The sequence below is a fragment of the Amphiura filiformis genome, unplaced genomic scaffold, assembly GCF_039555335.1.
Source record: "Amphiura filiformis unplaced genomic scaffold, Afil_fr2py scaffold_150, whole genome shotgun sequence".
NCBI classification, from domain to species: domain Eukaryota; kingdom Metazoa; phylum Echinodermata; class Ophiuroidea; order Amphilepidida; family Amphiuridae; genus Amphiura; species Amphiura filiformis.
The window spans coordinates 144,470-158,674 of NW_027305614.1; the positions used below are offsets into that span (position 1 = coordinate 144,470).

Consider the following 14,205-nt stretch of genomic DNA (forward strand, 5'->3'; position numbering starts at 1 on the left):
TAAATGTAGGCCTTATAATAATTATTATAGAAACTAAACACAGCCCCCCCACACACACACACACACACACATAGGCCTAACACTAACATCACTATAGGCAGCCATTCGATGATGCCAATGCCTTTATGCGTTACGTATTTAAAACGCCCAGTCAGATGTATTTTACACCTGCCAAGCACAAGTCACCTAATTTCGAAAATTGGACGTTGAATGTACACTCTCATGAATATTGATTGGCAACATTTTCCAATATGTCAGCGCTCAAATCGGACACAATAGAACAATAGACCATTCAGTGCGTTGGTCTCACATACATAACAATAGGTTGATGACAACAATTGATTGAATGAACTACACTGCGCAATGATTGCGGTGAAGGACACCGGTACACATTTTTGTTTGGAGCCACTCACTAATATCACGCACAACCTCTACAGGTACATTGTATGTATAGTAAACAAAGATGATAATCAGGTCATTATGAGGACGAAGAACCCTGGATTAGATTGCTGAATGATCCGAATGATTGCACACAAGGCGTAATATTGGAGTGATCAAGAAGATATTCAAAGGGATCAACACAGGGCATCTCATAAGACATGGTATTACATAATCATAGATCAATGTAGTGGGCTAGCCTGCAACGTATAATCAGAGAGTAGTTATTCTTGAGAGGGCACTCACCTCATTTGCATGGCAAATTACCCGTCTCCTCTGCAGCCAATTTGGTTTCGCTCCATCGAAATCAAGCTGGTCACGGAGGAGACTACTTTCCTTTGTGTTTGTTCATTTGTGTATGGAGAGCCCTTCTTGGAGTCCGTTTGGACTCAGGCTACGCTCTCAGCTAGAGTCCGACGCTGCATTGTACTAGAAACACCTTCTCTGTGAACTCGCTAGAGCAAGGAAAATAAAAACTGGTTTCATTCCTATCTGTTTTTGAGCTTTTTTGCAGGTCTGCGACCATGGTGTTACCACAACTGTCTTTGCGCCATTAACATGTGCTGGAGTCTAGCACAGGTCAACCAAAGTCCCGGATTTTAATAAGACAATAATGATTGACACACACACCAGGAAGTTTCTCATCCAAAAGAATGAGAAAATTTAAATTCTCACCATTTTGGCCGTTTCTCATCAAAATGTCCGTTTTCTCATCCAAGTGTATTAAGTTAGCTTAGGCCTATTGATCCTAAATTTGCTGGTAGGGTAAAACTCGTTTTAGGGGGTGTTTAAAAAGTTGGCCACACATGCGTATAGGCCTACATTATCATACTTGAGTGCCCCTCCCCCCTCCCCGGTGAAATTTGAGACTCATTTGGCCACCGTCCTAAGCGTCCTTGCCCACACGAGTCGCCCAGGAATAGGCCCTACCCGGCATTATTATTTATTAGTGGTTATCCCCTAAATACAGTCGCGTATCGTGTTGTCAATTATCGTTACTTGTGTCCATGGATATGACCCCATGTAGGCCTACATTATCATACTTGAGTGCCCCTCCCCCCTCCCCGGTGAAATTTGAGACTCATTTGGCCACCGTCCTAAGCGTCCTTGCCCACACGAGTCGCCCAGGAATAGGCCCTACCCGGCATTATTATTTATTAGTGGTTATCCCCTAAATACAGTCGCGTATCGTGTTGTCAATTATCGTTACTTGTGTCCATGGATATGACCCCATGTAGGCCTATAATGCTGCTTTCATACTACCCTGCCGCTTGCCGCTGAGCGGCGTGGCGCACGCGCATTGCAGACAAACGGACACAATAAAGGCTTGTCATTGGTTGAAACGCCCTGCCGCTTGCAGGAAAGTATGCTGGAGGCTTTAGTAGTCTTCATAGAATTCACACAGTCTATGCCATGTCATTTACGGATACAAAGAGGATAATAATGTTGAGGGCGCCCACAAAATCTTACACCGTCTTACACAATGTTCCAAGGCAAAGTTCAGTTTAATATTTACTCATCGTAAAAATACAGACGTTTTATTATGTGATGATGTTGTCTGGATGGGTGGACAGTTGTCACACTGTGGAAAAACAACAACCGGGAATCCGCATTCATTTACAAATAGCATTAAATTAGTATCACATAGTGGCCTCCGTGCAGTGGAAAACCTTAATTCTTTCATCAAAAGAAATGAAAATGACAAAAAAAACCGGATCCACCTGTACGCCTATAAAATGGGCACAGAAATTTGTCTCAAATATGAATGAATTTTAAGAAACATACGGGATATGATGAACCAATGACCTGACGTCATGATAGTAGGATCTATTAGTCGTTTTATATACAATGTATATACCGTGTTGTCATAATACCAATATTTGACATAATATATAACGAGTAATATTTAGTATTGTAAATATGCAGTTCATATGCACAAACGAACACTGATCTTTATGATATTCAGGTTGTTGTACATCGCATATAACATGTCATATAGGAGGTCATATGTGTTGACCTTCTCCTATTGTATTTGTTCATCTGTGTATGGAGAGGATTAGCGCCATTAAAACTCCATCAGTATTTGGGCGTAGTTCAGTGAACTCACCAGATTGCTATTCCAAGTACTTTGATTAATACAGATAATATGTATTAATGGGTCGAGCCTATTGCATTGAAAAACTAATAAATTATTCATAACAGTTACGTAATCAATCGATAGTGCGGACACTTTTCATTTACAAACCACCAAAATTCGTAATCTTTTAGCGTTGGAAAAGAAACCACGTGAATAGAGTGTCATGGCCCTGGTATAATGTCTAGCAGCACTTTTGAAGCGTGGCATAGCAGACTGATGGTACGATGTTTAGAGCATTCTTGAGTGCCAGGTACCTTTGGTAAGGTGATTATTTCTGATTGAGTCCAGTCACTGGGCCACTCTCCTGTCTTTCAGATGTTATCAATTATTTCTTTCATAGCTTGAACAACCGTTTCTCCTCCCGCCTTGATCATTTCTCTATATATCCCATCTTGACCAGCAGCTTTACCGGCGTTTAGTTTCTTTATAGCTGTTCTGATTTCACTTAGCATGATTTCAGGTTCTAGTAGCTCTGGTCGGCGTTCATCTTGGGGGAGCCTTGGGGCATCGGAGTGAAATAGTTGAGTGCCATACTCTGTCCACCTGTCTCTGATACTAGCAGCCTCATAAAGCATCTCACCATTCTCGTCCTTGATACCAATGCCTGCCTGAGGACATTTCCGCCCACTAGTCTGCCTTATCAGCTGGTATATGCGTTTGCTGTTCCCAGACCAGAATGATTTATCTGCTTCAGCGCTCACGTCGTCCAGCCATTTGCGTTTTGCTCTACGGCATGCAGTCTTGACAGCGTTGCAAAGGTGTCTGTATTCTGGGCTTTGGAAGTTGTTCAGCTTGGCTTGGCATCTCTGGAGAATCAAGTCTTGGATTGCTGGATCATCTATCCATGGCTTTTCTGTTTTTCTTACAGCCGGACAATGTTCTTTTGCTGCTAATACTGGCCATGAAACATCCTTGTCTTTCAAGTGGTCTTGGACACTGGCTTCAAATGCATCTGCAGTGGTTTGATCTGTCAACTGTGCTAGGTTTGGTTTCACTTTCTTCGAAAGTCTCTTTTTCGTGTTCCAACTGCGACCCTTCACCTTCATCCAGACTAGTTGGTGGTCTGTACCGCAATCAGCACTGCGTAATGATCTGCTGTCTATGCATTCTCTTCTGTCACGTAGCCGGATAGCGATGAAATCTATTTGGTTCTTCCATAGGCCACCTGGAGAACACCAAGTATACAGCTGATTTCTTCTATGTTGGAAACAGGTATTCACATCAACTAATTTGTTGTCACTGAGCCAGTCGAGCAGTGTTTGTCCACGGTCGTTACCTTCTCCGACACCATATCTACCGCAGGACATATGATGGCGATCAGCACCAATTTGAGCGTTGAAATCACCCATCACCACCAGTCGATCTTTCTTGGGGCATTCGTCCCAGGGACGGATTTAAGCAGTGGCCCGGTGGCCCGGGGCCAGTGGATTTTGCGTCGGGCCAGTAAACTTCCAACAACACTGGCCCGGCGGGCCACTAGATTTTTGAGCCAACACATTATGAGACAAGATATAATCAGTCATGGACATTATTTACACAGTTTCTGCTCCGCCTGTCACCTGTAATTTATATCTTTATTCAATGATTTTTCATATATTTATATTCTTATTATTGCATTGCTAGCAAGTTGGAAATATACCGCTTTTTACGCCGATAGTAGGCCTACGTAGCCGACTACTTCTAAGCTCTTTCGTGCTTTATCTGATGATGATAGCGATACCACAAATACCGCATATTTGGAACTAAAAAAGGCAGGACCAGTGGCGTAACTACCCCGGGCGCCACCCTTAATTAGGAGGCGCCAAATTGACCAATTCAGCATCGATTCTGCGCCCCTCCAAGCGATGAAAGTCAAAATTTTCGCGCGCTTCGGATGCATTCCAGGACAAAATCAATTGAAAGAACATTTTAAGACCGATATTCAACATCTAGTAACCAAAATTAATTAGTGTATAGACCTTATTGTCCAAATTTGCACGCGCTCCGCACGCAATTGTTTCAAGAATGGGGGAGCACTATGTATCCTTAGCCCCTGTGCTACGCCACTGCCCGCGTCTAAGATATCCTTGGGTGGGGGGGGGGGGGGGCGCCAATTTCGTGATATAATACACATTTTTATGGCATATGATTAAAAATTGATATAGATTTTCCCCCTAAAACACCAAGAAAAAAATTAGGGTTTTTTTTTTGCAGTAGAATATATTGAAAAAGCTGGGCCAGTAAATTTATTGCAGGGCCACTAGATCTGCCATTTCACTGGCCCGGAGGGCCAGTAGAAAACTGAAACCTAAGTCTGTCCATTTCGTCCACTACCTTTTGCAGCATAGCATATATTGAAAGTATCTCTTCGTCGTCCGCTTCAGTCGTTGGCATGTATATAGATCTGGATGATTGTTATTGGCTTGGGTTTTGCATTGAGACGAATCATGATAATTCAAATGTCTATAGAGCAGCTATTGTAGTTTTACAATACAAAACTTAGGTGACAGAATTAAACTTACTTGATATTAACGTGTATGAGTGGTGTCATTTAAATTCTTTTTACATAATTCATGTTGTGTATATCCAATGATGTGGTATAATATTATTTTGTCATTTTTATAATCTTGTTTTCTTTCGTTGTGCATCGGAGCTTTAAAACACATTTACTCATTGTACGCATGATGTTATCGCGAAAACTATCGAACGTGTGAGTTATCCGTTTTCAATTTTAACGATAACAAAAAAGAAACACATTTTACTCCCAAGTGTATGTGCTGTTGGATTGGAACAGCACTTCAAACTGACAAATGAATTGTACCAATCGATACATACATATACGAGATTATCAGTTCAAAACCTTGTATTTTGCATCCCGGGATGGACGAGGTACGTAAAAGTTTGATCAGCAAATGTCACTTGATTCACGGTACGTACCGGGTGTCCTTAAAAAGGTTATAATTATGTAGATTGTTGAAAATAATCTAAGTTAACCCAAGAACTACTGAGCCATATTTTGTAACATGGACTATGAAGGGGTGGTTGTTGCAAATTTTCAATTATAAACGGCATATACCGTCATCTGAAAAATTTAAATTGTTTTGTTGTATAATCAGAAAATGCGGTTAATTTTTATACATACAACCTTTCTATGGGACACTTTGTATTAATCCTAATAAACTATAAATGTAATTGGGAAATATTAATTTCAATATCGCGATAAGGCAGTTTTATACCAACCAATTCATTTAATTTTAGTAGATGACATTCGTTTAAGTTGAAAGTTTATATGTCGGGTTGTGTAGTATGAGACTTCATCAGAGCCTAGGTTTTCTTGTTATACACTGTATATGAATTTAAGGGGGAAAAGTGATGTAAATAATAATATATAGCCTAGTTTTTCTTGTTACACTGTATATGAATTTAAGGGGGAAAGTGATGTAAATAATAATATATAGCCTAGTTTTTCTTGTTACACTGTATATGAATTTAAGGGAAAAAAGTGATGTAAATAATAATATATAGCCTAGTTTTTCTTGTTACACTGTATATGAATTTAAGGGGGAAAAGTGATGTAAATATATAGAGTGAAAGGAAAATAATTATTTACATCAATTAAACATAACTGACAGCGACTACCACGTCCGCCAAAATCAATTAAGATCGATCAGGGAAGTGAAAACCGATCGATAAAGGAACATAAGTACAATATCACCAAAGTTAAAGAGTTATCAATATATTTAACATTAAAAATCATTATGTTCTTTATAGTGTAATCCTCGTCTTAGTAGGGGATGTACAACCCTTCAAAATTATTGGTTTCATCCTTGTGCAAAAACTCGCTCAAAAAAAACCACAACAAAGGCTAAATTTGAGATCACGCCGTTCGTTTTATTAAGGTTAGCAACTGTTGAGATTTAGTAGTTCACAGCATCTTGCAAATGGTAGTGAGCTTTGGCGAAAATTACATTGATAATTTTATAGCGACTGTGTAGAAGACTTCTAATATCACAGATGTACTTTTGAGGGTCCTGTGGTTCTTGAGTTATGCTGTAAAGAGGCCTGAACAGCAACACATTTGCAAAACGTACATAATTCATTGACAACAATAAATCAAAGTATATGATTTGTAGAATGAAATTTTCAAAACATCAAAGTGTTATTTTTCAATAATATATTGACGATTTTATTTTACTGCTTCGACCAACCACACCTAGTCTACCATTAAGAGTGGTACAATTCTTTGTATTGGTTTCTTCCTGATGAAACAAAATGCTCAAATAAGCCACCAAATGACTAGGCCAAATATTGAGACCATTCCTTCTTTCTTATTAACGGTTGTATTATCCTCCGATTTGTTTTATCCTGATGCAACAAAACGCTCAGAAAACCCTCCAATTATTAAGGACTAAATTTGGGACTAATCCGTCTGTCTTATTAAGGATAGTACAATCCTCTACATTAATTTCTTCAAATAAGCCACCGAATGATTTAAGGGTAAGATTGGCATCAATCCTACTGTCTTATTAAATGTGTTACAATTCTCCATTTAGCTTTCATCCTGGTGCAAAAATGACAAGGACTATTCGTGGAACCACCACTTCCGTCACACTAAAGGAGAAACCCTCCTTACAGTTTTATCGTGACAGAATGCTCTAATAAGCCACCGAATGACTAGACCTTCCTAATGAGGGTGGTACAATTCTCCATATTGGTGTCTTTCTGATGCAACAAAAAGGATACCTGTATGATGACAGTCATTTCTGTCATACATTTCTGTTTTATCATGTGAAATTCCCTTGTGAAGTCTCCTGGAGGACGGCAACATACATATTCTTTTTTCATATTGCTGTAGATCACTTCACTGATACTTGAAAATATTCAGATGCTCTGCGGCGCCAAACATCATAATGATATCATATATGACCTCAACTGTATTCCTCGTGGCTACTTACACTTCTGAAGAACCGTCCACATACCTCTGCTGTTGCAGAGCATAAAAAAATAAGAATATCAATATTAATTGTGAATTCACAAAGGTTTTGGCCAAGGATGATAAAACTAACACAAATATTTACGCAGGGATTTGTATTTGCAAGCTACCCACAAAATGGTATCATCATAGCTGGTATTACAGGCAATACAAAGCAATGCAGTAGTTGAAGCTTTTCCACAATATCGAGCACGTGCTAAATATACTCCGCTTCATCTATTTTGTGGATATCAAATTTCATAATTTTGGCCGTATAGTTTATATTGTTTAAAACGGAGCAATTTATCGCATAACGTGCGGTATAACGATTCTTGATAAGTAGGTAAACGTGTATATTTTTTTATTTACAAACTTATTCGCGAGTGGTTGAGATTTTGATCAATGTCTCTGAAGTTGAATCATACATTCATTGTTCCTGGAAATTTAATAATCCAGCTAATTACTCTGAACAGCAATCGCTTTTTGCTAACGATGTAAAATATCAAATGTGTAATTTTCCTTTATAGTGTAAGTAGTAAAATGCAAGCGATGTTCATTACAGCAGTTTGAGTTATAATATAACTTAAGGTTAAGGTTGGTCTGAACCCTGGAATTATGGAAACATTCGGGCCTCCTAACTTCTAAATTGTTGGTCTAAAGTATATAAAAGTATACATATTTAGAATGGCAAAGACTTGATAAGTTCATCTGTGAGGTCAAAATTCTTGGGCCAACTTTTTTTATTATTAATTTTTAAAAACTAGATCAAAATATCTAGGACGCGTTTTTTCATTTTTTTGAATTTTGACCAATTTCACCAAAAAAATGTGAAATTTGGGCCAAAATCGGGTCCTTGATATTTTGATCTAGTTTTTAAAAATTAATAAAAAAAAAATTGGCCAGAGAATTTTTTTTGTTAGGATGCACGAAAAAAGAAGTGGGCCAAAACCGTTATTTTTAGATTTGGGGCCCAAAATGGCATTTTGGCCCAAATTTGACCTCACAGATGAACTTATCAAGTCTTTGCCATTCTAAATATGTATACTTTTATATACTTTAGACCAACAATTTAGAAGTTAGGAGGCCCGAAAGTTTCCATAATTCCAGGGTTCAGACCAACCTTAACATGGTTAATGATTTTTCACCCAACTGGAATACTCTGAATTTTACATTTTTTTCTTAAAGAAGAAGCCCGCCAGAACAGTTCTTCTGGGGTTAATCAAACGTGCCTGGTAATCACGGGGCGACCCTGGCGTGTTACAAACATAGGCATTTGTTAAGTCACTTGTATTGTCACTGATTAATTTGATAACCAGGCATGTTTGGTTCAGCCCAAAAGAACTGTCTTTTAAAGTTAAAAGCAAATTTGATTTTGCGCTCTATAATAATCATCGTCATAAAAATGCTCCAATTTTGATATCAAATAATAATGATAAAATTAGACATAATTGTTGTCTTGCTATGAACTTTAAAATATTGCACTCGACTGCGTCTCTTCTAATATTTTATAACTCATAGCTAGACAAATAAATGTGTGTATTTGGCGAAAATTAAAACATCAAATTTGATCATTATTATGTTCGCGGAATCTATACTTGTCTCGAATATCCTTAAGGAAAATTGTATTAATCGTATCGAGCTCTACTAGATTCCAAGGCATGCAGCTTCCATGTAAGCAACATTCGGTGTAGCTACAATATTTGAAAGACTTTAATAGCTAGAGAGCCTAGAGACTGACACAGGCACTTATGCTAGACCTCAGACTATGGTGCAATTGCTTAATATCAAAAATCGAAATCATAATACTTGATAAAAATATATGTGGTAAAGCTCTAAATGGTTTAACTACCCAATACCTGACCTCAACATTTACTTTAGTTCATTGTAAGCAGGTAAAAGACACAAGAGCACACATTATCCGGGTTTGAACCTTTAAACTATCAAAGTTTTTTTTTTTTTTATTTCAAGCTATTGTTTTGTTACGTTGAATCAGAGCGGTGTCTGGGCTAGAGGTGTTTGTGCTCATATATTAAGAAAAATGAAGTCCATACGCACAGGATATGGCATGGGTTCAATACGTATGCTCCCAAGGCTCATAATTATTGAGTTTAATTTCCCCCATATTCATGATTTTTCCTGGGAGATAGGAAATAGCGAACATTTTGAAAGTGAATATATTTTCCCTGCAGAATAATGTGTATTATTTAATACACATTATAAATAATAATATCATGTCGGATATGCCCGAGAAGTGATTGTTCATAGGAAGAAAAGATAGTGAATAATTTAATAATGATGAAACTAGAGCACTAGTGTGACATATAGACAAAAATATCGAACAACTCAAAAATAAATTCAATTTAAAAAAAAATCATTTCATATCACTTCCATATGCATGACTAAAACACATAACAGATCAGAAGGAATATCCGGGCTTTGTCAGTAGAATAGTAATTCAGCTGGGTGATCTATAATTAGGTCATTTGGTATATCACATTCACGGAATCAGAGATAATTTTATATGGTTTATATTATTTTGTATTGATGTTCCCAATAAGCTAATAACTGAATGAATGGAGTAATATAATATTGGCAATAACAAGATTAAGTAAGAAGAGCTAAAAAACATGAGAAAGCTAAGAAGAAGAAGAAGAAGAAAAAAAGAAGCATAAAAAAGAAGAAATATAAATATTAAACTGAAGATGAAAACGTAGATGAACAAAATTTAAGCTAAATAAGAACAACAACAAGAATAAGAGCAAGCACAATATCAAAAATAAGAACAATAAGAGGCGGGAAAATACCAGGAAGAAGAAAAATTCGAGTCGAGTTTTCACTAGTGTTTTGTTGACATTGTGACTCTATCTGGATATGATTTCCATATAAATTACTGTTGATATAACTTCCTTGTTTACCTAACCGGAATATTGCAAATTTTGCAAGATAGTGATATCGAAGTTGTGAGAAGGTAGGTATACCACATTTTTTGTTCAATTCTGATTGTATTTCAAGTGCACTTGGTGTTAAATTGTTTGTATACTTTAAAATAAGGTAACTTTATAAGTTATAGTTGCTTGAAATTTCACATTTTATTCGGAAGAAATGGCTTTCCATTATTCCATTAGTCTTTAATGCCCAAACATTTTTATGTGATTTCAAGCACAAATTCATTATAGATTTAGAACGTCGTCTTGTAAACCAACCTTAATTTTTAGATTTTACCTTAATTGTAATCTTTCATAACTGTTATTACCTCGTCTGGAAGTGAGGGGTGTAACGTAACCTAAAGCACTGACCATCCCATCCTTGACCGAGAGATATCGTCTGCCATCTGGATGCCCGAACTATTCTGAATCTCAGGATGCTTTCAGTTTAGTTCATGTATAGCATGTGTACACCCCACTGCACCGCATATGTGTGCGGTGAAGGGGCCAGCAACCCCCACTCTTCAACTTCTCTGCATCATCAGCAAGGTCATGGAGGCTGTTGTACAGAGCCAAAGTACCTCCTTTAAAATCAACTGATATCACATATAAAGTTTGGATCTATGCCACGCCCATTACATTCCGAGCACCAACAATCCTGATCAAATGTCCGCACGTTATAGTCGTACGAGAGCCAAGGCCTTCTCCTGTCACATCATTTCGGTTATTATGAAGCTGGCTTTTCATCATCACTCAACCTGTACAGTTGAAAGCCGTCCACTTACATAAATACGCTGGCGAAGTTACGTAATTAATCGGATTAATTACCATAGCAATAGGTGAAAACAATTTTGAACATATCGCGCTGCACTACAAGCAGGTTACACTCATCACCTGTGTATGTCTGCAATCATAGGTTGAATACAATACTAGTCTTTTCAAAGATACTTATCTTACAGGTGCAAGTAATCAGCATGATATGGTTCAATGAAGAGGTACCGCGTGAACGTATCAGTGCAGCGCGGTATATTCAAAAATTGTTTCACCTATTGCTGCACGGCCCTGATTTGGTAAAACGATCTAACTTGAAATTTTTTGTTTATTTAATATGGTAAAATGAGCTATCTCAAAGTTAGATCATTTTACCGCATTAGACAAGACCCTCTAGAGAGCGCTAGACAAACCCTAACACACACGGCAAAACAACCTCAAGATAAATCATTTTACCAAATTAATGAGTCTCGCTATGTTTATTTTTGTTACGATGTAAAACAATGTAAAAGAATCTAACTTCCTAAAAATGGTTGTTATTTTAAAATTACTCAACTTAATTAGCCAAATTTGTGCAAATAATGAGATTTCTATATTTTCTAAGACATTAGATGTGTTTAATAATTTATTCTATTCCAAAAGAAAAACGTCAAGTGTTCAAACTTAAAAGTTCTTTTTCTCAAAACAGTGATTTTCAAGTTAGATCATTTTACCAAACCAGGGCCGTGCTATGGTAGTTAATCCGATTATTACGTAACTTCGCCAGCGTATAGTAAAAATCAGTGAGTTCACCGAAGGAAATTGTGACTGTTGTGGTCCGCACGTCTATTTACATCAAACCAGTTATGTCATTTACCATAGAAATTCTAATGCCTTCATAAGTCCCTGGCAACAGAGTACAATAGGTCTGTAAGCTCCTAAAGTAGGACTAAATATCATAATAGTTGTTCACGGGATTCCCATGACAGTACAGCGGGCATCCTCACCATTCTGGACAGAGGCAACGCAGTGCGCCTGATTGCCCTGATCATCAAAGGAGCATTTGATAAGGGCTGGCATAATAGCCTTTGTTCGAAAGTCATGGCAAAAGGATTTCTGCTCACATTGATTAGGAGCTGCCTGACAGGTTGTTCTATCGGAGTTGTCTTATCGGGCCATTCATCAAGTACTTCCTCAGTTCCCCAGGGTCAATATTGGGCCCATTTTTGTTCTTCTTTGATGACCTGGGGTAGCGGTTGTCAAAACTAACTCTACCCCCACGCAGATGATCCCACCTTGTTTTGTAATATTACATCTACAAACAACCCTGAAGCCGTTGCTGCTAACCTGAACAGAGATCTGGAGAAAATGAGGATTTGGGCAAACAGATATATGGAAGGTGACCTTCGAACCATCGAAATGTAAGGCAACGACAACATCAAGAAAGAGGAATCTAACCAATCTATTTCAACCTAAATAACAACTTAAAAGTCACTTGCTCTTCGAATAATTGCACAAGAGCGAAATGATAAACACGGATTTAATACTGTAGCATGGATTTAACCCCCATGGTCATTTTGATGATCGGTGCTACGATGGATGGATCTACGATTAGGTAGCTTATCATGACATACTACAGTAATCAATATACAGTGGCGGTACTGGGGACAGTTCTCCCATATTTTTCTTGTCCCCAGTTCCCCCCCCACACACACACACCCACACTTTTAAGGCAAAACCTTTGGGGGAAATTGTGTGCAAAATTTGTTGATTTTTCCCAATTGAAATTCACTTTGCCCCCATGCCATGCGAAATAAAATTCCTGATGCCGACATTGTCGATGTTTCAAAAATTCCAAATATCAAGGACTAAGTTTAGGACCACTCCTTCCGTCTTATTAAGAATGATACAACCCTCTACAGCCTGTCTCAAAAAAATTTGTGCAAGTGAAAAGCGCCCTCTGTGGCAATTAGAAAATACCGTTGTGACGTAATGCTTACATCAACGACAAGGGCATAAATACATATTTCACATTCTGCTGTGCATGTCAATGATTTTACCATGGTTAATACTGTTCTTTTTGTCATTCAAGACATGTTAAAAGACAAACAAATATTACACACTTATAGGTTAATGAACTTTGACAAGTTCATGAAATTTGAAAAATCAATGAAATTAGACAAAATAATGTACGCGAGCTGGTGTTGATGCGTCTAATGCACGAGCCCCGAAAACATTAGACGCATCAACATCAGCTATCATTGATTTACATGTACAACCCTATTCCCTAGTAAAAGTGGCACAAATGTGATTTTACCCTTTCGTTCTTAACTAAACATATCTCGAGATTAAAAAGAGCAAATTGAACAGAACAAACGGTATTTGAGAGCTAAGACTAATAATTGGGACCAATCCTTCTGGGTGTTTCATTCCTCTATTTAGATGGCGCAACAAAATGCTCAAAAAAACTAACAAATGACAAGGACTAATTGTGTAACCACCTCTTTCGTCATACTAAAGGAGAAACCCTCCTTACTGTTGTATCGTGGTGCAAGCCTCCGAACGACTAGAGCTAATCTTGGGACCACGCCTTCCTTCCTAATGAGGGTGGTTCAATTCTCCATATTGGTTTCTCACTGATGCAACAAAACGCTAAAATAGAATACTGAATTAATATGTCTAATCGTGGAACCTTAGCTCAATATTTTTATGGAGCCATGTTTGAGAACAGCAATCACACCTACCGTTATCGTTTTATCATGTGAAATCCCCTTGTGAAGTCTCCTTGAGGACGGCAACATACATATTCATATTTTCATAATAGAACACTTCTCCGATACTTGACAATATTTTGTTGCTCTGTGGCGCCAAACATCATAATAATATCGTATATGATGTCAACTTTATTCCTCGTGGCTACTTACACTTCTGAAGAACCGTCCACATACCTCGGCTGTTGCAGAGCATAAAAAAGTAAGAATATCGCCATAACATTAATTGTGAAT

The 14,205-nt window shown here is 37.8% G+C and overlaps 1 protein-coding gene across 1 annotated transcript; it reads right to left on the reverse strand.

Annotated features, from left to right (window-relative positions):
• Positions 1–2,886: 2,886 nt before the first annotated feature.
• On the reverse strand, positions 2,887–3,924 carry LOC140145148 (uncharacterized). Its single transcript, XM_072166925.1, has one exon. The coding sequence runs from the start codon at positions 3,922–3,924 to the stop codon at positions 2,887–2,889; it is 1,038 nt and encodes a 345-aa protein (XP_072023026.1).
• Between the last annotated feature and the right edge of the window lie 10,281 nt (positions 3,925–14,205).